This window comes from Girardinichthys multiradiatus, chromosome 6 (genome assembly GCF_021462225.1).
Source record: "Girardinichthys multiradiatus isolate DD_20200921_A chromosome 6, DD_fGirMul_XY1, whole genome shotgun sequence".
NCBI lineage: Eukaryota > Metazoa > Chordata > Actinopteri > Cyprinodontiformes > Goodeidae > Girardinichthys > Girardinichthys multiradiatus.
In genome coordinates, this window is record NC_061799.1 from 33,047,100 (window position 1) to 33,070,719 (window position 23,620).

General features: G+C 39.8%; 1 protein-coding gene across 5 annotated transcripts in view; it reads left to right on the forward strand.

Annotated features, from left to right (window-relative positions):
- The window catches only part of ranbp3b (RAN binding protein 3b), a 28,410-nt gene extending 9,999 nt beyond the window's left edge, over positions 1–18,411 (forward strand). For all 5 annotated transcript variants that reach the window (XM_047368764.1, XM_047368766.1, XM_047368767.1 and 2 more), the window contains 10 exons: positions 759–868; positions 3,797–3,916; positions 5,724–5,824; positions 5,927–6,002; positions 6,091–6,187; positions 7,681–7,805; positions 7,889–8,009; positions 8,470–8,612; positions 10,007–10,202; positions 17,208–18,411. In XM_047368764.1, the coding sequence (XP_047224720.1) occupies positions 759–868; positions 3,797–3,916; positions 5,724–5,824; positions 5,927–6,002; positions 6,091–6,187; positions 7,681–7,805; positions 7,889–8,009; positions 8,470–8,612; positions 10,007–10,202; positions 17,208–17,251 (1,133 nt within the window). In that variant the 3' untranslated portion in view covers positions 17,252–18,411. The remainder of the gene's footprint in view (positions 1–758; positions 869–3,796; positions 3,917–5,723; positions 5,825–5,926; positions 6,003–6,090; positions 6,188–7,680; positions 7,806–7,888; positions 8,010–8,469; positions 8,613–10,006; positions 10,203–17,207) is intronic.
- The last annotated feature ends 5,209 nt before the right edge of the window (positions 18,412–23,620 follow it).

Consider the following 23,620-nt stretch of genomic DNA (forward strand, 5'->3'; position numbering starts at 1 on the left):
GAACTCCGCCTACATTAATTATTAGAGACAAATTATAGTTTTACACTAAAGTGTTAATTCCATCTGACTAATCTCAGGTTAATTTTAATTTCTCACACAAGCTAAACAGAGTAGTTTATTTGATATTGGTTTATTTCATTATTTAATACTTTTAAATTCTGAACTTGATTATTCAAATAGTCTTTATTGACATGACTTCCTTACATAATGAAGCAATGAGACATTTCATGTCTACATTAAACTAGCCTTGTTGTGGTACTGTGTAAATTTTATGCAAGATCATTTTCGAAAGAGAAGAGAAGGAACCAGATAAGCTTCTGACTTTCATAAAAGACATCAAAGCTGTCAGCAAACTTTATCTTCATGGCTTGTTGCCCAAACTTGTGTTTCTCAAGAGCTTTCTGCATGTCATGACAAATAAAAGTGTGTAGTGGCAAATTACCTTAGAGATCTGGTTTAAAAGTATAAAAAGGAGCACTAAATAGTAAAGAAGTTAAACTTAGCTTTTATTAATCTTTTTGGGGAAAAAATACCATTGTAGTATTTTCTTAGATTAATTTCTTGCTACATATACCTAAGTATACAAGGTATATCATACCTCAGCATAGCTGCGGCGCACACATACACATAAAAAAACACACACTGCCCTCAGATCCTTATTAAATGTATCGAGATGTTTTCTGTGTAATCTATGTTAGGGTGTGTTTCAGTAAAGTAATAAACAAATGTACAATATTTTGTTTTGTGTCTAAATTTAGATTCCACTTGTGGAACGAACGGTGTGAAGAAGTTGCCCGAAGGATCACTGGTCAGCCAGTCCTTCTTCCTGAACAACAACGAGCACTCAACCACGCCGGCCAAGTCACTGGTGAGTTTTATCTTCGTCAGTTTGCTGTTGGCTGATGTGACTTTAAGCATTGGTATCTCTGTAATGAGTTAGAATGGAGATAGGGAATAATTGATCACCACAGATTCTTTAACTGGGCTTCTGTTGAGATTATAATTGAAAAGAACATTGAATGCCCCTTCATTTCACTTTACTGTTTTCAGTTGGTCCTAAGTCTGTTTAATGTCCTACGCAATATTTTAAAATCATTTCTATTTTCTTTGCTATCTTCATACTTTGAGTTAATTCAGAGTTCATTATCTCCCTACTTTCATGTACTATCTTGCTGAATTGTAGCTTGTTTATTTTGTACTTTACAAGCTACCAGAGGACATCAGTGATCTGCAGCTGATCTTTGATCCATGGTTTCTGTAAAACATTCACCTGCCAGTACCAAGCCAGTTCTGTGTTTTCTTTAAGAACTATGATTAACAGCATTCAAATGATTTCTTTCTGCCCTTCCTGCCCTGAGCGGCCATTACTTAAATCAGAAGCAGAGGTAACTTCATCCCATGAGTGGGTGAAAGCACTCGTACTCGTCGTCTTCCGCTTTATCCAGGACCGGGTCGCGGGGGCAGCAGATCAGCAGAGACGCCCAGACGTCCCTCTCTCCAGACACCTCCTCCAGCTCCTCCAGGGGGAGCCCACGGCGTTCCCAGGCCAGCCGAGAGACATAGTCCCTCCAGCGTGTCCTGGGTCGTCCCCTGGGCCTCCTCCTGGTGGGACGTAGCTGGAACACCTCCCAAGGAAGGCGTCCAGGAGGCATCCGGTATAGATGCCCGAGCCACCTCAACTGGCTCCTCTTGATGTGGAGGAGCAGCGGCTCTACTCCGAGCTCCTCCCGGATGGCCGAGCTCCTCCCCCTACCTCTAAGGGAGTGCCCGGCCACCCTACGGAGGAAGCTCATTTCAGCCGCTTATATCCGGAATCTCGTTCTTTCGGTCATAACCCAAAGTTCATGACCATAGGTGAGGGTAGGAACGTAGACCGACCGGTAAATCGAGAGCTTCGCTTTTCGGCTCAGCTCTCTCTTCACCACAACGGACCGGCACAGCGCCCCCATTACTGCGGCAGCTGCACCGATCCGTCTGTCAATCTCCCGCTCCATTCTTCCCTCACTCGTGAACAAGACCCTGAGATACTTAAACTCCTCCACTTGAGGCAGGAACTCCCCTCCAACCTGAAGAGGACAAGCCACCCTTTTCCGGTCGAGAAACATTGCCTCGGACTTGGAGGAGCTGATCTTCATCCCAGCCGCTTCACACTCGGCTGTGAACCGCCCCAGCGCATGCTGTAGGTCTTGGCTAGAGGGGGCCAGCAGGACCGCGTCATCTGCAAAAAGAAGAGACGAAATCCTCTGGTCCCCAAACCAGACCCCCTCCGGCCCTTGGCTGCGTCTAGAAATCCTGTCCATAAAAGTTATGAACAGGACCGGTGACAAAGGGCAGCCCTGACGGAGTCCAACATGCACTGGGAACAGGTCCGACTTAGTGCCGGCAATGCGAACCAAACTCCTGCTCCGCTCGTACAGAGACCGGATGGCCCCTAATAAAGAGCCCCCCCGATTCCATACTCCTGGAGCACCCCCCACAGGGCATCACGAGGGACACAGTTGAATGCTTTCTCCAGGTCCACAAAACACATGTGGACCGGTTGGGCAAACTCCCATGAACCCTCGAGTACCCTGTAGAGGGTATAGAGCTGGTCCAGTGTTCCACGGCCGGGACGAAAACCACACTGCTCCTCCTGAAGCCGGGGTTCGACTATCGGTTGGACTCTCCTCTCCAATACCCTGGCGTAGGCCTTACCAGGGAGGCTGAGGAGTGTGATCCCCCTGTAGTTGGAACACACCCTCCGGTCCCCCTTCTTATAAAGGGGGACCACCACCCCAGTCTGCCAGTCCAGAGGTACTGTCCCCGACCGCCACGCAATGTTGAAGAGGCGTGTCAACCATGACAGCCCTACAACATCCAGAGAGTTGAGGTACTCAGGGCGGATCTCATCCAACCCTGAAGCCTTGCCACCGCGGAGCTTTTTAACCACCTCAGTGACTTCAACCTGGGTGATGAAAGAGTCCAACCCCGAGTCCCCAGCCTCTGTTTCCACCACAGAATGCGTGATGGCAGGATTGAGGAGATCCTCGAAGTACTCCTTCCACCGCCCGATAATGTCCCCAGTCGAGGTCAGCAGCTCCCCACCCCCACTGTAAACAGTGTTGGCGAAGCACTGCTTCACCCTCCTGAGGCGCCGGACGGTTTGCCAGAATCGCTTCGGGGCCAACCAGTAGTCCTTCTCCATGGCCTCACCGAACTCCTCCTAGGTCCGAGTTTTTGCCACTGCCCGGGCCGCGGCACGCTTGGCCCCACGGTACCTGTCAGCCGCCTCAGGAGTCCCACAAGCCATGGGTGAAAGCAGTCGCTGTAAAACTGTTTTACTGTTTAAACAAAGACAGATTGATTATGGAGTTGTCATTTTTGACTGTTTTTAGCATCTTATATTGGTGATAAGCATTGCTAACTGTAGACAGCTGTCCCTACATCCATACTCCATAGCAGGGGACATTTACAATTCAAAGAGCGATTTCTGACCTAACACCAACTAAAAAAACAAAACAAAACATGTTCCTTTGAAAAATTATAATTTATAAAGTTTCATATGACTGAAATTTGAGAACTACAATTTAATTTGTGGTTTTATGTAAAACAAAAGAAAGCATCAAACATTTTGAATGTATTTTCAATAGTTATAAAAAGAACTGGAGGACAGCTGAATTGTTTTATGTCTAGAAATTAGTTATAGTTGTGGAGTTTAATAAAGTGAATAAATTATACCTTAATATCCTAGAGATATCAAACTGCTTTATTTGAAGTAAAAGTATATCTATTGGTGTAAATTTGTTTTGTACTTCAGAAACATGAAAATGAGGAGGATGGAGCCAACGGCAACAAAGATGGAGGCAGAAGAGAGAAGAAAGACTCTGATATCCCAGTGTCCTTTGTGTTTGGTCAAAATATCAAAGACAGAGCAAAGGTGAGTTACTTTAGATTCCTAAAACACTCCTGATCTAAATATTCTGTTGGATCCTATAAAGCTTGTAGGTCGAGTTAGTTTGAGCAGACAACTGCATTTAAACACAAACATGCTTTTGTCGGCTGATCAGAAGTTCACAGCCTTTAAAAGCTAAAATCAGGTTAACTTTGTGTGATGTGAAAATTAGTTTGATCTGCAAGGAGACATTGTGATGTGATTTGAGAGTGCAACTTCAAGCCTTAACATTACAGTATGGAACCAGCTTAAATATTTCAGGACGTCCAATGGTCCATTTATGTGCATCATATGGATACAGATTTCTTATGCTAATTAGATTTTACATATTATGGACTCTTGTTGAGCATGTTCACATTAAAATGTACAGGGGTTGAACAATGAAACTGAAACAGCTGTCATTTTAGTGTGGGAGGTTTCATGGCTAAGTTGGACCAGCCTGGTAGCCAGTCTTCATTGATTGCACATTGCACCAGTAAGAGCAGAGTGTGAAGGTTCAATTAGCAGGGTAAGAGCACAGTTTTGCTCAAAATATTGAAATGTACACAACATTATGGGTGACATACCAGAGTTCAAAAAAGGACAAATTGTTGGTGCATGTCTTGCTGGCGCATCTGTGACCAAGACAGCAAGTCTTTGTGGTGTATCAAGAGTCACGGTATCCAGGGTAATGTCAGCATACCACCAAGAAGGACAAACCACATCCAACAGGATTAACTGTGGAGGAAGAGGAAGCTGTCTGAAAGGGATGTTCGGGTGCTAACCCGGATTGTATCCAAAAAACATAAAACCATGGCTGCCCAAATCATGGCAGAATTAAATGTGCACCTCAACTCTCCTGTTTCCACCAGAACTGTCCATCAGGAGCTCCACAGGGTCAATATACACGGCCGGGCTGCTATAGCCAAACCTTTGGTCACTCATGTCAATGCCAAACGTCGGTTTCAATGGAGCAAGGAGCGCAAATCTTGGGCTGTGGACAATGTGAAACATGTATTGTTCTCTGATGAGTCCACCTTTACTGTTTTCCCCACATCCGGGAGAGTTACGGTGTGGAGAAGCCCCAAAGAAGCGTACCACCCAGACTGTTGCATGCCCAGAGTGAAGCATGGGGGTGGATCAGTGATGGTTTGGGCTGCCATATCATGACATTCCCTTGGCCCAATACTTGTGCTAGATGGGCGCGTCACTGCCAAGGACTACCGAACCATTCTTGAGGACCATGTGCATCCAATGGTTCAAACATTGTATCCTGAAGGCTGTGCCGTGTATCAGGATGACAATGCACCAATACACACAGCAAGACTGGTGAAAGATTGGTTTGATGAACATGAAAGTGAAGTTGAACATCTCCCATGGCCTGCACAGTCACCAGATCTAAATATTATTGAGCCACTTTGGGGTGTTTTGGAGGAGCGAGTCAGGAAACGTTTTCCTCCACCAGTATCACGTAGTGACCTGGCCACTATCCTGCAAGAAGAATGGCTTAAAATCCCTCTGACCACTGTGCAGGACTTGAATATGTCATTCCCAAGACGAATTGACGCTGTATTGGCCGCAAAAGGAGGCCCTACACCATACTAATAAATTATTGTGGTCTAAAACCAGGTGTTTCAGTTTCATTGTCCAACCCCTGTACATGGAGGACTTTATGATTGGCTCACTGTTTACTTAAAGCTTCTTGTATTTCCTGACTGGCTATTTGGTTGATTTGCTATGGGAATTTTCTGTTGTGGTTTCCAGGCCCAGTTTCTTTTGTTTGATGCCTTCTCGTGTTTTCTTTCCCTTCCAGTTGGAAGAAAACAGTACAGAAGACAACTCAAAAGAGGCTGCACAACTAGACTCTCAAACAGAGGGCACCAATTATTTCTTACAGTACATCTCTACCCCAAGGTAACCAAATTGTGTCCCGGACATGTTTTTAACATTTCAATTTAATTCAAGGTTAACCTCTATACACGGATTGAAGCTTGTGTTCATTCCTTGTTTTTTCAGTTCAAAAAATGCCACAAACAGTACAGACAGTGGAGCAAAGTTTGTCTTTGGGCAGAATATGTCTGAACGAGTTCTGGTAAGCTGATTTAAGTTGGTTGTTTCCCAGAGACTTACCATGAAATACATTTCAGTTGTCATCTCTCTTTTTTTTCTTTTTTTTCCAGAGTCCCCCTAAGGGTGGGGCCTCAAACGAGGAAAACAAGGAGGTTTCTGCTCCTCCTGCTTCAGAGCCCTCATCACAGGAAACAACCCCAGAAAAGGGTAAAAGTACACTCCCCCTCATCTTCAAAAAATTTTTGCTATTCAGCTTCATTACTATGAGATATAACAGGACACTTAGCTGGACTTTATTGAAAATCCCAAATGTTAGATCTGAAGCCTCCCAGAAATGTCTGAACACAACCACATGCGGCCTGCAAGCTTCCAGGTTCTTTTTTCTAGGCATAGAAACGGTATAGAAACTTGTAGTCAAACCTGGAAATTGTGTTCCACCGCTGGGGTACTGTAGCTTGCAAGAGTTTGCATACCGCTTGAACTTTTTCACCTTTTGTCCTGTTTGAACTGCAAACTACAATGTTTTAGTTGTAATTTTATGTGATAGACCAACAGAACGTATTGCATGTTAAGTAGAAGGAACATTTGAATATATATTTTCCTTAAATATAAAATCTGAAAAGCATCGCGTGCATTTTTCTTTCCGGCTCCAGTCAATTCTTCTGTAGCTGCAAGTCTTTTATATCTCGGTACCCGTTCTGCACATTTAGAGACTGAAGTTTTCGTCAAGTCTTTGTGAAAAACTGGACAAATTCTCAATTGGATTTAGTTGTGTGCTTTGACTGGGCCATTGGCTTTGATCTAAGCCTGTCCATTTGTAGCTCTGGTTTAATGTTTAGGGTTGTTGTCATGCTTGTATGTGAACTTTCACCTCATTCTCAAGTCTTTTGCTTCTTCTGACAGGTTTTCTTCCAGGATTGTCCTGTATTTAGCTCTGTCCAACTTCTCACCAACTCTGGCCTGCTTCTCTGTCTCCACAGTTTTTTGCTGCCACCAGCTTGTTTCATTCGTGAGGATAATCTTTTCAGCGCGTGTCAGTGTGTTTTCTGCACAAATAACATTTTGCATGTTGACCAAAACTTTTAATTTTGTTCTTACCTGATCAGAGCAACTTTTTCCACATATTTTCATACATCTTATAGCAGCCTACTTATGGCTTTCTTCGTGCCAATTTCTTCAGAAAAGACAGACTTCTGGAGTGCACAACTACTACTTGACTAGTCAAATTCTACCAGATGAGCTGTCATTGCAGCTCCTCCAGAGATATCTTTGCCTGCTTTTGTGATTAATCCTTGCCTGGTCCGGTAGATTTGCTGTATGACAATGTTTTACTGTGTCGTACTCTTTGGGATATTGTCAGAGTAAAGGGGGCTGAATACAAATGTATTTCACGCTTTTCAGATTTGTCCATGTAATAAACATTTCAAAACATGCATCCTTGTCCTTTCGCCTCGCAAATATCTGCTGCACTGTGTTGTTCTATCACATAAGATCCAAATAAAATACGTTAAGGTTTGCAGTTGTAATGTGACAAAGAAGAAGTTCAATGAATAAATGTTTTTGCACTGATTACATTGTGTGTAATGGATCAACAGCAACGTGTTTAGTTTCAATGTAGGGAAGGAAGAATATTTTTTGGGTTCAGGGGGAAAATGTTCAAGCCATGTGTGAATGATTTATTCTGCTTTTCATTTTAACAGCAAACAGTGTGTCAGAGTCTTTGGCAGAATCTGCAGCAGCTTACACCAAAGCCACAGCCAAGAAGTGCATCTTAGAGAAGGTCGACGTGAAAACCGGGGAGGAGTCAGAAAGCAATGTTTTACAGGTAAGAGCCAAGACGGGCCTTTTACATTCAACATGTGCAGTGAATAAACGTGGGAGAAATTGATTCATTTTGTTTTACTACAGATGCAGTGCAAGTTGTATGTTTTTGAGAAGACGGCTCAGTCGTGGATAGAGAGAGGACGAGGGTTGCTGAGACTCAATGACATGGCTTCAACAGACGATGGCACGCTACAGTCTCGTCTAGGTAAACACACCTGCAAAACCCGGCATAGAAAAGAACGTAAACCCTGTTAAAAATGAGCAGGATGTTCACGCTCCAAAGTGGGCTGATGCAACACTTGACACACGACACAAGGGGGCGCTAAATCATTCAAATCATGTGACTTTATTAATCATAACATCGCATTTCACAGAATGTTAATGTTAATTCATAAGGTTTTATTTCAGCATTTTTGATGAATACCAGCAGTTTCATATTTTATTTCAGAGTGCAATGTTCCTAAACATATTTTCTTTAATTTTACATAAAATATAAGAAATACAAAAAATATAACACTGCTTAGATTACTTCTGTGGTTGATACTTAATTGTTTTTATGATAGGAAGTCTAATCAGATGAGTATCACAAAGACAATAAAAGTTAAACCTTATTCTCGCAGTAGTTCAATGCAGTAACTCGTCTTTGTGTCCCCTAATCTTTGAAGTGATGAGGACACAGGGCAGCCTGCGGTTGATCCTCAATACAAAACTTTGGCCCCAGATGCAGGTGGACAAGGCCAGCGAAAAGAGTGTGCGAATCACTGCCATGGACACAGAGGACCAGGGGGTCAAGGTCTTCTTAATATCAGTATGTATCACAAAAAAAAACACTAAATCAAGGCTGGCTCTCAAATGATCTGTTTTATGTCCAGATTCTTCTATATAGGCCTTACATTTTATTTAGGTATGTCTTTTGGTTTTACTTGAAACTTTTTTCCTTTCTCAGTTTTAGGAATTTTCTGATTGCAGTCATTTATTCAACTTGTTGTAGTTCTTGATGAGGAAATAGGGTTTTATTACGCACTGACAAACCGCATGATGCAGGGAAGTAAACACACCCATCAGAAGAAAGCTACAGCAGAACATTTAGACTTTTCTCTGCAAATCCACAACAAATCTGCACTAAAAATGAGCTTATTGGTGTTTGATTAGGGATCGAAAGTGTTCTTGTTACCCTGTCCACTGCCTGCTATTCAGCTTAACCATATCTTAGATACAAGTCAGAAAATATGCAGGATTTATCGCTTGTTATCAGTGACCAGTTTAATTACTTGTATCAGTACAAGCTAACAGCAACATATGTCCCTCCTTCTGATGGTTTCAAAGACTAAAATAACATGTTAACAAATAAAGGTTGCTTGTGTTTTTATGAATCATATACAAACTACCAGAAGTACAAATAAATAGTTTATTTCAGCAGCTGTCTTTGGTTTACATGCATGGCAGCCATATTGGATTTTGAGTGGGTGTGTGAGAAGACTCCCTCTTTTTCTGTTGGAATTCAGGACTCATTTGGTTTTTTTCAGACTGTCGCTTGGAAATTTCTACTTCAGACATGCAGTGCAATGTTATTTTTCTGTTATTTGTTTTGTGACAACAAACAGAAACGGTTTAACTCCAGTTGTTTTAAATGATCTTGTGGACATGGTGGTGGTTGGAAAACAGTGGTATTTAGGGAGGGGATGCTGGTTCATAAAGGTTTGAGCATCACTGATTTAAAGAATTTTATCTAAATTGTATTTAATTTCCATTTTTTGTTTTACATAATCTGTGTTGTTTATTGTAACATGTTTTAATTCCCACTAGTTCTTTGTTGTTGTTTTAATCTGAGGGTTCTGAGTTTCCTGATCTGTTATTACTTAAAATGTTTCTAATGCCGTTCTGTTTTTATAGTGCTGTGCTAATTTCCAGGTGAATACCATTGTGCCCCACCTAATTAACCTAAAAAGCTTCATCAAGTTTAACCTTTCGCTGCAAACACTTTTAACATATTTTCTGCTTCCACTTGCATAATAATGTTTGTTCCATCCTACTAAGCTCCAAAAAGTCTTTTCCCAGATGGTTGACATTAGTCTCCAGTGGCGTAAAGGCCAGAAAGGCTACGCTTCAGACAGACATTAAATCTGAAACATCTGCACTGAGGAATGTATTGACAGTATATGTAACTTTACGTTTCCTCAGATCTATCTTTTATTTCTTTAGGGTAGCTCGAAAGACATAGGTCAGCTGGCTGCAGCGTTACATCATCGTATTTTAGCTCTGAAGAGCAGGGCAGAGCAGGAGACTGAGGCCCCAGCAACAAGCATCCCTGAAGCTGAGGTGCCGCAGTCTAACGAGGACGACAGCGACGAGGAAGACAAGGGCTCTGCCTCTGCTGCAGCATCCACTCCTGCTACAAGTCAGTGATTTTGCTGACTTATTTTAAGTTTGTATTGACGTATTCGATGACACTCTTCAGTGTCAGCCAATAATATTTGTAGAGCATTTTACTGAACGCCTTTTGTGCAGCAATTATTTAAAATTGGCACCAGGTTGCCAAGCGAAATGCAGTAATAAATATTGTAATGTTTTTACAAGAGAGAAAATGATCCTGCGTTTTAAACTGTGTTGTGAGCACACAGAGAAAAGGCAATGTGAGCAGAGCACAAGCAGAGGAGTTTTCTTTGTTTTAATGATTTTCATACGCGACAGTCTAAGGACCATCTTTCAACTAATTATGACTGCAAACATCAGACAGTCAGGCCCAATTAAGAGAGCTTTACATACAGGTCCTTCTCAAAATATTAGCATATTGTGATAAAGTTCATTATTTTCCATAATGTCATGATGAAAATTTAACATTCATATATTTTAGATTCATTGCACACTAACTGAAATATTTCAGGTCTTTTATTGTCTTAATACGGATGATTGTGGCATACAGCTCATGAAAACCCAAAATTCCTATCTCACAAAATTAGCTTATTTCATCCGACCAATAAAAGAAAAGTGTTTTTAATACAAAAAACGTCAACCTTCAAATAATCATGTACAGTTATGCACTCAATACTTGGTCGGGAATCTTTTTGCAGAAATGACTGCTTCAATGCGGCGTGGCATGGAGGCAATCAGCCTGTGGCACTGCTGAGGTCTTATGGAGGCACAGGATGCTTCGATAGCGGCCTTTAGCTCATCCAGAGTGTTGGGTCTTGAGTCTCTCAACGTTCTCTTCACAATATCCCACAGATTCTCTATGGGGTTCAGGTCAGGAGAGTTGGCAGGCCAATTGAGCACAGTGATACCATGGTCAGTAAACCATTTACCAGTGGTTTTGGCACTGTGAGCAGGTGCCAGGTCGTGCTGAAAAATGAAATCTTCATCTCCATAAAGCTTGTCAGCAGATGGAAGCATGAAGTGCTCCAAAATCTCCTGATAGCTAGCTGCATTGACCCTGCCCTTGATAAAACACAGTGGACCAACACCAGCAGCTGACACGGCACCCCAGACCATCACTGACTGTGGGTACTTGACACTGGACTTCTGGCATTTTGGCATTTCCTTCTCCCCAGTCTTCCTCCAGACTCTGGCACCTTGATTTCCGAATGACATGCAGAATTTGCTTTCATCCAAAAAAAGTACTTTGTGCTGCTTCTCTGTAGCCCAGGTCAGGCGCTTCTGCCGCTGTTTCTGGTTCAAAAGTGGCTTGACCTGAGGAATGCGGCACCTGTAGCCCATTTCCTGCACACGGCTGTGCACGGTGGCTCTGGATGTTTCTACTCCAGACTCAGTCCACTGCTTCCGCAGGTCCCCCAAGGTCTGGAATCGGCCCTTCTCCACAATCTTCCTCTGGGTCCGGTCACCTCTTCTCGTTGTGCAGCGTTTTCTGCCACACTTTTTCCTTCCCACAGACTTCCCACTGAGGTGCCTTGATACAGCACTCTGGGAACAGCCTATTTGTTCAGAAATTTCTTTCTGTGTCTTACCCTCTTGCTTGAGGGTGTCAATAGTGGCCTTCTGGACAGCAGTCAGGTCGGCAGTCTTACCCATGATTGGGGTTTTGAGTGATGAACCAGGCTGGGAGTTTTAAAGGCCTCAGGAATCTTTTGCAGGTGTTTAGAGTTAACTCGTTGATTCAGATGATTAGGTTCATAGCTCGTTTAGAGACCCTTTTAATGATATGCTAATTTTGTGAGATAGGAATTTTGGGTTTTCATGAACTGTACAGGTCCTTCTCAAAATATTAGCATATTGTGATAAAGTTCATTATTTTCCATAATGTAATGATGAAAATTTAACATTCATATATTTTAGATTCATTGCACACTAACTGAAATATTTCAGGTCTTTTATTGTCTTAATACGGATGATTTTGACATACAGCTCATGAAAACCCAAAATTCCTATCTCACAAAATTAGCATATCATTAAAAGGGTCTCTAAACGAGCTATGAACCTAATCATCTGAATCAACGAGTTAACTCTAAACACCTGCAAAAGATTCCTGAGGCCTTTAAAACTCCCAGCTTGGTTCATCACTCAAAACCCCAATCATGGGTAAGACTGCCGACCTGACTGCTGTCCAGAAGGCCACTATTGACACCCTCAAGCAAGAGGGTAAGACACAGAAAGAAATTTCTGAACGAATAGGCTGTTCCCAGAGTGCTGTATCAAGGCACCTCAGTGGGAAGTCTGTGGGAAGGAAAAAGTGTGGCAGAAAACGCTGCACAACGAGAAGAGGTGACCGGACCCTGAGGAAGATTGTGGAGAAGGGCCGATTCCAGACCTTGGGGGACCTGCGGAAGCAGTGGACTGAGTCTGGAGTAGAAACATCCAGAGCCACCGTGCACAGCCGTGTGCAGGAAATGGGCTACAGGTGCCGCATTCCTCAGGTCAAGCCACTTTTGAACCAGAAACAGCGGCAGAAGCGCCTGACCTGGGCTACAGAGAAGCAGCACAAAGTACTTTTTTTGGATGAAAGCAAATTCTGCATGTCATTCGGAAATCAAGGTGCCAGAGTCTGGAGGAAGACTGGGGAGAAGGAAATGCCAAAATGCCAGAAGTCCAGTGTCAAGTACCCACAGTCAGTGATGGTCTGGGGTGCCGTGTCAGCTGCTGGTGTTGGTCCACTGTGTTTTATCAAGGGCAGGGTCAATGCAGCTAGCTATCAGGAGATTTTGGAGCACTTCATGCTTCCATCTGCTGAAAAGCTTTATGGAGATGAAGATTTCATTTTTCAGCACGACCTGGCACCTGCTCACAGTGCCAAAACCACTGGTAAATGGTTTACTGACCATGGTATCACTGTGCTCAATTGGCCTGCCAACTCTCCTGACCTGAACCCCATAGAGAATCTGTGGGATATTGTGAAGAGAACGTTGAGAGACTCAAGACCCAACACTCTGGATGAGCTAAAGGCCGCTATTGAAGCATCCTGGGCCTCCATTAGACCTCAGCAGTGCCACAGGCTGATTGCCTCCATGCCACGCCGCATTGAAGCAGTCATTTCTGCAAAAGGATTCCCGACCAAGTATTGAGTGCATAACTGTACATGATTATTTGAAGGTTGACGTTTTTTGTATTAAAAACACTTTTCTTTTATTGGTCGGATGAAATATGCTAATTTTGTGAGATAGGAATTTAGGGTTTTCATGAGCTGTATGCCACAATCATCCGTATTAAGACAAGAAAAGACCTGAAATATTTCAGTTAGTGTGCAATGAATCTAAAATATGTGAATGTTAAATTTTCATCATTACATTATGGAAAATAATGAACTTTATCACAATATGCTAATATTTTGAGAAGGACCTGTATATGCAACCCGTTTGAATCTGGAGACAAAGCGGCAGGTACAGGAGCAGCTTTTTAAAGGTAGACATTAATTATTATGTCTGAGGTAGAGATGGAAATTTTAAATATGTCATGCTCAGAAATGGTTCAGTATAATGAGAAATGTTGATACAGTTGTAAGCAGCGACATTATTTTTAATAAGATTGAGACGTTTACCATTTATTTCTGCATAAAATGCAAACATCAGTGATTAGAGGCCTTGGTGTACTGGTCCGTAGATAGATGTGCACAAAGGAATTAGTCAAGCAACATCACACCTTTTTACTTTGCCCATATTTAACCTTTTTGAAGCTTTATCAATTAGTTTTTCACATGCATATACAGCAAAGTGACATCAACATGTTAGCTGAACCATACATGTGCATCTAAGTAAATAAGTATATAATCAAGAATCAAATTTATTTTATTAATTCGTTTTAAAATGTTAAATTAATTCATTAAATTTATTACACATATAGTGATATGTTTAATGAATTTTCATTATTAAAGCCTACAGCTAATAAAAACCCTAAATGTAGTTTAGGATGTTACGTAAACCAATAAAAAAAAACTAAATGTAGTTTAGGATGTTACGTAAACCAATAAAAAAACCTAAATGTAGTTTAGGATGTTACGTAAACCAATAAAAAAAACCTAAATGTAGTTTAGGATGTTACATAAACCAATAAAAAAAACCTAAATGTAGTTTAGGATGTTACGTAAACCAATAAAAAAAACCTAAATGTAGTTTAGGATGTTACGTAAATCAATAAAAAAAACCTAAATGAAGTTTAGGATGTTACATAAACCAATAAAAAAAACCTAAATGTAGTTTAGGATGTTACGTAAACCAATAAAAAAAACCTAAATGTAGTTTAGGATGTTACGTAAACCAATAAAAAAAACCTAAATGTAGTTTAGGATGTTACGTAAATCAATAAAAAAAACCTAAATGTAGTTTAGGATGTTACGTAAACCAATAAAAAAAACCTAAATGTAGTTTAGGATGTTACGTAAACCAATAAAAAAAACCTAAATGTAGTTTAGGATGTTACGTAAACCAATAAAAAAAACCTAAATGTAGTTTAGGATGTTACGTAAACCAATAAAAAAAACCTAAATGTAGTTTAGGATGTTACGTAAACCAATAAAAAAAACCTAAATGTAGTTTAGGATGTTACATAAACCAATAAAAAAAACCTAAATGTAGTTTAGGATGTTACGTAAACCAATAAAAAAAACCTAAATGTAGTTTAGGATGTTACGTAAATCAATAAAAAAAACCTAAATGTAGTTTAGGATGTTACATAAACCAATAAAAAAAACCTAAATGTAGTTTAGGATGTTACGTAAACCAATAAAAAAAACCTAAATGTAGTTTAGGATGTTACGTAAATCAATAAAAAAAAACCTAAATGTAGTTTAGGATGTTACGTAAACCAATAAAAAAAAACTAAATGTAGTTTAGGATGTTACGTAAACCAATAAAAAAAACCTAAATGTAGTTTAGGATGTTACGTAAATCAATAAAAAAAAAACTAAATGTAGTTTAGGATGTTACGTAAACCAATAAAAAAAAACTAAATGTAGTTTAGGATGTTACGTTAACCAATAAAAAAAACCTAAATGTAGTTTAGGATGTTACGTAAACCAATAAAAAAAACCTAAATGTAGTTTAGGATGTTACATAAACCAATAAAAAAAACCTAAATGTAGTTTAGGATGTTACGTAAACCAATAAAAAAAACCTAAATGTAGTTTAGGATGTTACGTAAATCAATAAAAAAAAAACTAAATGTAGTTTAGGATGTTACGTTAACCAATAAAAAAAACCTAAATGTAGTTTAGGATGTTACGTAAACCAATAAAAAAAACCTAAATGTAGTTTAGGATGTTACATAAACCAATAAAAAAAACCTAAATGTAGTTTAGGATGTTACGTAAACCAATAAAAAAAACCTAAATGTAGTTTAGGATGTTACGTAAATCAATAAAAAAAAAACTAAATGTAGTTTAGGATGTTACGTTAACCAATAAAAAAAACCTAAATGTAGTTTAGGATGTTACGTAAACCAATAAAAAAAACCTAAATGTAGTTTAGGATGTTACATAAACAAATAAAAAAAACCTAAATGTAGTTTAGGATGTTACGTAAACCAATAAAAAAAACCTAAATGTAGTTTAGGATGTTACGTAAACCAATAAAAAAAACCTAAATGTAGTTTAGGATGTTACGTAAACCAATAAAAAAAACCTAAATGTAGTTTAGGATGTTACGTAAACCAATAAAAAAAACCTAAATGTAGTTTAGGATGTTACGTAAATCAATAAAAAAAAAACTAAATGTAGTTTAGGATGTTACGTTAACCAATAAAAAAAACCTAAATGTAGTTTAGGATGTTACGTAAACCAATAAAAAAAACCTAAATGTAGTTTAGGATGTTACATAAACCAATAAAAAAAACCTAAATGTAGTTTAGGATGTTACGTAAACCAATAAAAAAAACCTAAATGTAGTTTAGGATGTTACGTAAATCAATAAAAAAAAACCTAAATGTAGTTTAGGATGTTACGTAAACCAATAAAAAAAAACTAAATGTAGTTTAGGATGTTACGTTAACCAATAAAAAAAACCTAAATGTAGTTTAGGATGTTACGTAAACCAATAAAAAAAACCTAAATGTAGTTTAGGATGTTACATAAACCAATAAAAAAAACCTAAATGTAGTTTAGGATGTTACGTAAACCAATAAAAAAAACCTAAATGTAGTTTAGGATGTTACGTAAACCAATAAAACAGATTTTAAACAGAAATGTTATTTTGTGGCCATTTTATTGCATACACAATCATGGGGAAGACCGTTCCTGAGGAGGGTAAACCACGGAACAGTATTACTAAAGAAGCTGGCTGTTCAGAGAGCTGTACTCAAGCATGATGAAGGAAAGTTAAGTGGAAGGAAAGGTTTAGTTAAAAAGGGGACAAGCAACAGGTGAAAAGTATGAAGCAAAGCCCAATCAGGAGTTTGGAGGACATTAACGAGTCCTGGACTGAGCCTCAGTAAGACACTTCTGGGATTCTTCTTTCTGCCTAAGAAGAAAAGGGACTGAACTGTTGCTCAGTGGTCCAAAGTCCTCTATTCTAAAGAGTAAATTTTACATTTCATTCGGAAATCAACTTCCCAGTTTATACTGTGCAGTACATAGACGTACCTTTCAGCATGCTGACATTTCTCTATTAAAATCCCACTGGTCTTACTTAATATTAAAATGTTTGGAGAAACTGAATTTCGGGTTTTCATTAGCTGTGAACCTTGATTAGCAAAATTAACAAATGGACAAAATGTATCTCTGTGGGTTCGACTTTCTGATATACATTGAAGTAAAATTAATTTATTAACCTTTTGATTGCTAGTCTAATTTTACATGTACGTATATGCCATCCACATAGTGGTACCAGACGCAAACTGGCCTATTTATGGCTGTTCACCTCTGAAGAAAGTGTTTTGTGTTTTCACGCTGGGTTTGACTTGATGTATTGAGCCCGTTCTTCCATGGTGACGATTCCACCCATTTCAACTCTTTTGTTTCCTGCAGGTAATTCAGATGGAGGTGAGAACCAGGCAGCAGGAAGCACATAGCGTCACTCTTGGACAGCCTGCTAAGATGCCGCTGTTGAGGTATTTTGCTGTAGGCAACTCCATGGACAGCCCTTGACCAATATAGGTCCTCAAGACCAGTACTTTTGGATATTAGAAATCTTGCTCCAGGAAATGACCCCCTGTGTTGGAGTGTCTTACCCAACTCGTGCAGTTCATCTTCTCTGCATTCAGCGTAATATCTGGAGTTGTTTCTTCCCTCCCTCTCCTGTTTTGTGTTTTATTTTTGTTTTCAAGTATTTTTTTTCTCTCCTGATAGCAAAAATAAAGACTTCAAAGCTTTGGTTTGGGACTTTTCTGCTCATCATATTGATGAGTGTAAGGGTGTTTTCCTCTACATTTTAAGTATGGCACATGTTAAGACTGCAGTTTCTACTTTGGGACCTTTATACTCACTCTACAGCCGTACCTCTGAACTCCACACATCCAGAGGAGCTTCGTTCACAGTGTGTTTTGACTAGTCATTTAGTCTGTTGGTCCAACATCCAGACCAACTCTCCTTCTAACCCCCTTCCACTCCCCTCCAACCAGTCTGTGCATTAGGTTTTGGCAGAGGTAATTTATTTTGGGTAGTGATTTTCATAATGCATCTCAACACATCCGTGCTGTTTGTAATGGCTAGCCAAGATCACTCACTTGTCATTACTAGCAGTTTCTTATATTTCCTATTGACCTATATTATAGTGAATAAAACACTCAAACAATGCCGTTTCCGCTAATGTGATTTAATTATTTGAGGACAAAAGGGCAGAAGGATTCACCTTAAATTGTCATCTGAATTAATAAGTTTTTAGTTACACATGTTTATTTGTTTTGTTTTTCCAACTTGAGAAAATGAATTCATCAGTCTTCATTTTGCATGTAACTTTTTTTTTATTCATTTCAGCATCCCAAGGATTAGTTGTCTTGATGCGTATTTTTATGTCGAAAATGATATAAACTTTATCCATTTACATTTGGAAACCATGTTGGAGTGAGGACTTCGTGTGTGTATAAAAAAAAAATAAAAAAACTAAATATTGAGTAATGACTGTAATACCTTTTGAATTACATGTACATTTGAATATATCATTTAGTAGCACACCATGTTTTCCCATCTCCTTCACCTGCCCCCTTTACAAAATAAATCATTTTGGACTGACTGTGATATTTTTCCTTCTGAAACTTGATCTCTTGACTCTGCAGGCATATATACAGGGCCTTGCAAACACCCCTTGAACTTTTTCAGTTTTTGTCACATTGCGACTACAAAATTCATTGTATTTTGTTGTGCATAATTGTAAAGCAGAAGGAAAAGGATTCATAGTTTCTGAATTATTATTCTGCAAATAAAAATCTGGAAATGTGGCTTGCATCTCCCCAACCCCCCCTTACGTTTGTCTGTGACATTCAAGGGATATAAATAATTTTGCAAGGCACTGTAAAGCCAAACATATGTCAGAGCACTGTTTCATGCCTCGCTATTACCTGTATCCATATCAAAAAGCGGTAGAGAACAGATTTCAACCTTAGAAATAAGTTAATACATGGAGTGCAGCTTTTTTTTTTAGCTGATTTGTATTCATGTGCTTGATCTGGCCTGCAATTTTATGTACACTCTGCTCTGACTGCACCGCGAAAGGAGTCAGACTAAATCTTGCTTATGTAGCATATTCATCAGGGACAAGGTCATGAATATTTGATGCATGTACCTATCACCCAGCCTATCATATACACCCAAACAAGAAACAAAACTGCCACTGCTTGCAAACTCTTTGCCTTATCAGCTCTTCTGCTGTGACCCGGCAGAAAGGCATTTGTTTGCAGCATTTCCTTTGAATTACATTGACTTTAAGGGATGGAGGGAGGTAGAGGTTGGGTGTTTCAAAACCAAACGCATTCTGACCGTAAATGTTTGGATAGTTTAGTACATGAACTTGTCTACATAATTAAATTTGTAGCAGGCTTTGAAATCCTACACACACTCACCCTGATGCATATTTTTGTCTTTGATCTGTGATGAAGTAATATCGTCAACTTACTACAATAAAGCATCTGCTTGTTTCCAGACTGTTGCATTTATGAGCAAAGGTTTTGCAAGTAAATTTCACTGTCGGCAACAACCAGTGCAAAAGATCCTAAACTAAAAACAAATGGTATATAAATAGTAATTTTCCCTAAATATGACAAGTAGATTGATCTAAGTAGACTCTGGAAATAAAAATGCATATCTTCTATACAGAAAATTACAAAAATGAGTAAAAAGGTCAGGTCAGCTTTAAAGTATGTGTTATGGACTGTAACAGAGCAAGGCTATGTATATGTTTCTGAGACGAGCTAAACCAGGTGCAGAATTCATGTATATTTACTTTTCTTTGACTTGCTGATTTTGAACAGTTGGTGTACAGAAAGACAATTGGGTTAAGAGTGAGGCAATGAAAGCATATGAAGGATAAGAGAAATGAGTTTTCAGTTATACATGTTTGTAAAATTATGATTGAAATAGAAAATCCTAGGTTTTCATTCAATTGCTTGTGCTCTTGTTTCTGAGTGGAGGGGGGTGGATGATTCTGTAGGATGCAGACAGCGTGTCAAGGTTAAAACTGACTGACAGACCATCACTCATGTTTAGGGTTAGTCAAACGCAGTGACAGAATGAAGAATGGAGGAACTGATAAGACAACATTCAATGCCAGCTGCACAGATTTATTATTAGCGTTTCCAATGCAAATGTGGGATCTGATTTGTCCTTGTTATAGCAATGAAGTATACCCTATACAGCATCTTGTATTTGAAGGAAAGTTTTCAGCTTTTTTTATTACTGTTAATATTCAAAACTGGATGGGTTAAGTCACAGTAGTTTTGTCACGTGTTCATTAAGCATTCCCAATTAAAAAGCTAAAATGTTTTAGTGTTGACCCCATTTGTGATGTTTTGTTTAACGTCCACTGTTACGTTTTCAAGTCATGGCCTGTTTTTGCATCCAGGGTTTGAAAAACTGTAATAGAGGTTATGCACAATATATATTTTTTTATTTAGTGAATCTGGATCTTCATCTACAATCTGTTATCTAAACTTTGTGATGACGGTCTCCTTAAAAGAGAGATGGTTCTTGCTGCTTCTGCTCCCACTGTCATGTGACCTTTGCAATGCTCAAATAACCCCTGATGGGGAAGAGTAAGAGTGCAGCTGAAGCAGTAGTTTATAAACATTATGACAAGTTTCTGAACCAGGAGAAAAACCTTTTTTGTAAGTTTTGGCCGCAAGCAATTAACTAGACCCGCATTTAAATATGTTACGATCTGATTCATCAAAACAGGCAGGAAACACGACAGCTTTATGCAACTGATCTGGATGAGAAATCTACATTGTTGTAGCTTTCTTAACCCTTTCAACTTTCTGTTCTGTTGGGGCAGCATAATAAGGCTGCCCTCCAGAAACTTCAGGGAAAAAAAAGAATTTGCCTCCTCACATTTATCCTTTTTTGGTTATGCTTTATGTCATCAAACACATTTTGATATACAAAGATAATTTGATTAAATGCAAAAGGCAGATAATAAATGCTCCATACATTAAGGGAAAAGGCTACCCAAAGCCGCCAACCTATATACGAGTTGCCACTTTTATTAAGCACATTTTTTGCTTCAGTTTTATTATCCACACCCAGCCCTGATTGCTGTCTGACCTGTAGAATCAAGAAAGGGCATAAATAGAACCTATCTGAACATGAAGTAGGCTAAAAGCTCTCAAAACCTAACACAGTGTGCCTCGTTCTAAAGATATGCAAGAGGAAATGAGAAAAACTCATTGACATCTACCAATGTGGAAAGTTACAAAGGCAACTTATAAGGCTTTGGGATTCCAGTGAACTAGAGTGAGAGCCACAATCCCCAAATAGAGAACAGAAGGAACAATGGCCAACCTTCCCAAATGTGGCAAACCTACCAAAATTACTCCAAGAGTGCAATGACAACTAATGTAGCAAGTCACAAAAGATCCCAGAACAACATGTAAAGCACTGCAGGCCTCATTTGCCTCAGTAAAGGTCAGTGTTCGTGATTCAACAATAAGAAAGAGACTGGGCAAAAAGGGCATCCATGGGAAAGTCCCAAGGCCAAAACCACTGCTTACACAAGAAAAACACAAACACCCATCTCACAATTCTCAAGAAACATGATAATGATCTCCAAGACTTTTGGGAAAGTATTCTGTGGAATAATAAGACAATACAAACTTTTTGGAAAGTGTGCGTGAATTGTCTAGTCGAAATCTGGACTTACAGGGGTTGGACAATGAAACTGAAACACCTGGTCTTAGACCACAGTAATTTATTAGTATGGTGTAGGGCCTCCTTTTGCGGTCAATACAGCGTCAATTCGTCTTGGGAATGACATATACAAGTCCTGCACAGTGGTCGGAGGGATTTTAAGCCATTCTTCTTGCAGGACAGTGGCCATGTCACTACGTGATACTGGTGGAGGAAAACGTTTCCTGACTCGCTCCTCAAAACACCCCAAAGTGGCTCAATAATATTTAGATCTGGTGACTGTGCAGGCCATGGGAGATGTTCAACTTCACTTTCATGTTCATCAAACCAATCTTTCACCAGTCTTGCTGTGTGTATTGGTGCATTGTCATCCTGATACACAGCACCACCTTCAGGATACAATGTTTGAACCATTGGATGCACATGGTCCTCAAGAATGGTTTGGTAGTCCTTGGCAGTGACGCGCCCATCTAGCACAAGTATTGGGCCAAGGGAATGTCATGATATGGCAGCCCAAACCATCACTGATCCACCCCCATGCTTCACTCTGGGCATGCAACAGTCTGGGTGGTACGCTTCTTTGGGGCTTCTCCACACCGTAACTCTCCCGGATGTGGGGAAAACAGTAAAGGTGGACTCATCAGAGAACAATACATGTTTCACATTGTCCACAGCCCAAGATTTGCGCTCCTTGCACCATTGAAACCAATGTTTGGCATCGGCATGAGTGACCAAAGGTTTGGCTATAGCAGCCCGGCCGTGTATATTGACCCTGTGGAGCTCCCGATGGACAGTTCTGGTGGAAACAGGAGAGTTGAGGTGCACCTTTAATTCTGCCGTGATTTGGGCAGCCGTGGTTTTATGTTTTTTGGATACAATCCGGGTTAGCACCCGAACATCCCTTTCAGACAGCTTCCTCTTGCGTCCACAGTTAATCCTGTTGGATGTGGTTCGTCCTTCTTGGTGGTATGCTGACATTACCCTGGATACCGTGGCTCTTGATACATCATAAAGACTTGCTGTCTTGGTCACAGATGCGCCAGCAAGACGTGCACCAACAATTTGTCCTCTTTTGAACTCTGGTATGTCACCCATAATGTTGTGTGCATTTCAATATTTTGAGCAAAACTGTGCTCTTACCCCGCTAATTGAACCTTCACACTCTGATCTTACTGGTGCAATGTGCAATCAGTGAAGACTGGCTACCAGGCTGGTCCAATTCAGCCGTGAAACCTCACACACTAAAATGACAGGTGTTTCAGTTTCATTGTCCAACCCCTGTATATCCAAACTCAAATGGAGTAGCATGAACTTAAAGAAGCTGTTAATGCTCAAAACTCCTCCAGTGTGGCTAAATTAAAAGAATTCTCCAAAGAAGAGGGGGCCAGATTTCCTCCATAGAAATTTTAAAAACACATTGCCAATTGGTTTGGCTTAGGGGAAATTCCTTTTTTTGATAGATTATTTTCCAAATAAATGAAATAATCATTTAAAAACTGCATTAGTCTGGTTAGAGAAGTAAGCTATCAGGGCTTTCAAGGTATCCAGAGAAGGCCCCAAGTTGTTCCAAAAAGAAGAAAAACAACTTGTCACTAAATATTTTTGAATAAATTAAATAATCATAGTAACAGTTCTCCTTAAGATTACAACACCCTCCAGCTAAACCAGTCAGTACTGGCGACTGTCTTAGACCATCATGTTATCTGTTACGTGGGACAGTTTCACATTGATTAGATGAAGAACATCAAAAATTGACTCTCTAAAGGAAAACATGACACTTCCTGTTCTCAGGGGGTGGGGTTTTGATGATATCAGCATCTGATCAGTGAATATTGTTCAGGCCTAGAGGCAGATCAATCTTAGAAGGTTTCAGGTCTCTGTAACTTTCCCTGTAGGAGCTATATCAATTTCGTCTTTTATGCCGAGAAGTCATATTTTGAGGTGTGGCCACACCCACACGCTTTCATGCAGCAAAAAGCTTTTGATAACATTTGGTCACCAGTGCTTTAAGAGTATACTGAGTGATTTTCAAGTGTCTAAGTCAAACGTTGTAGGAGGAGTTCGCTCAGATATGTGGGCTAGAAAGGGCAAATCCGGGGTCAAAA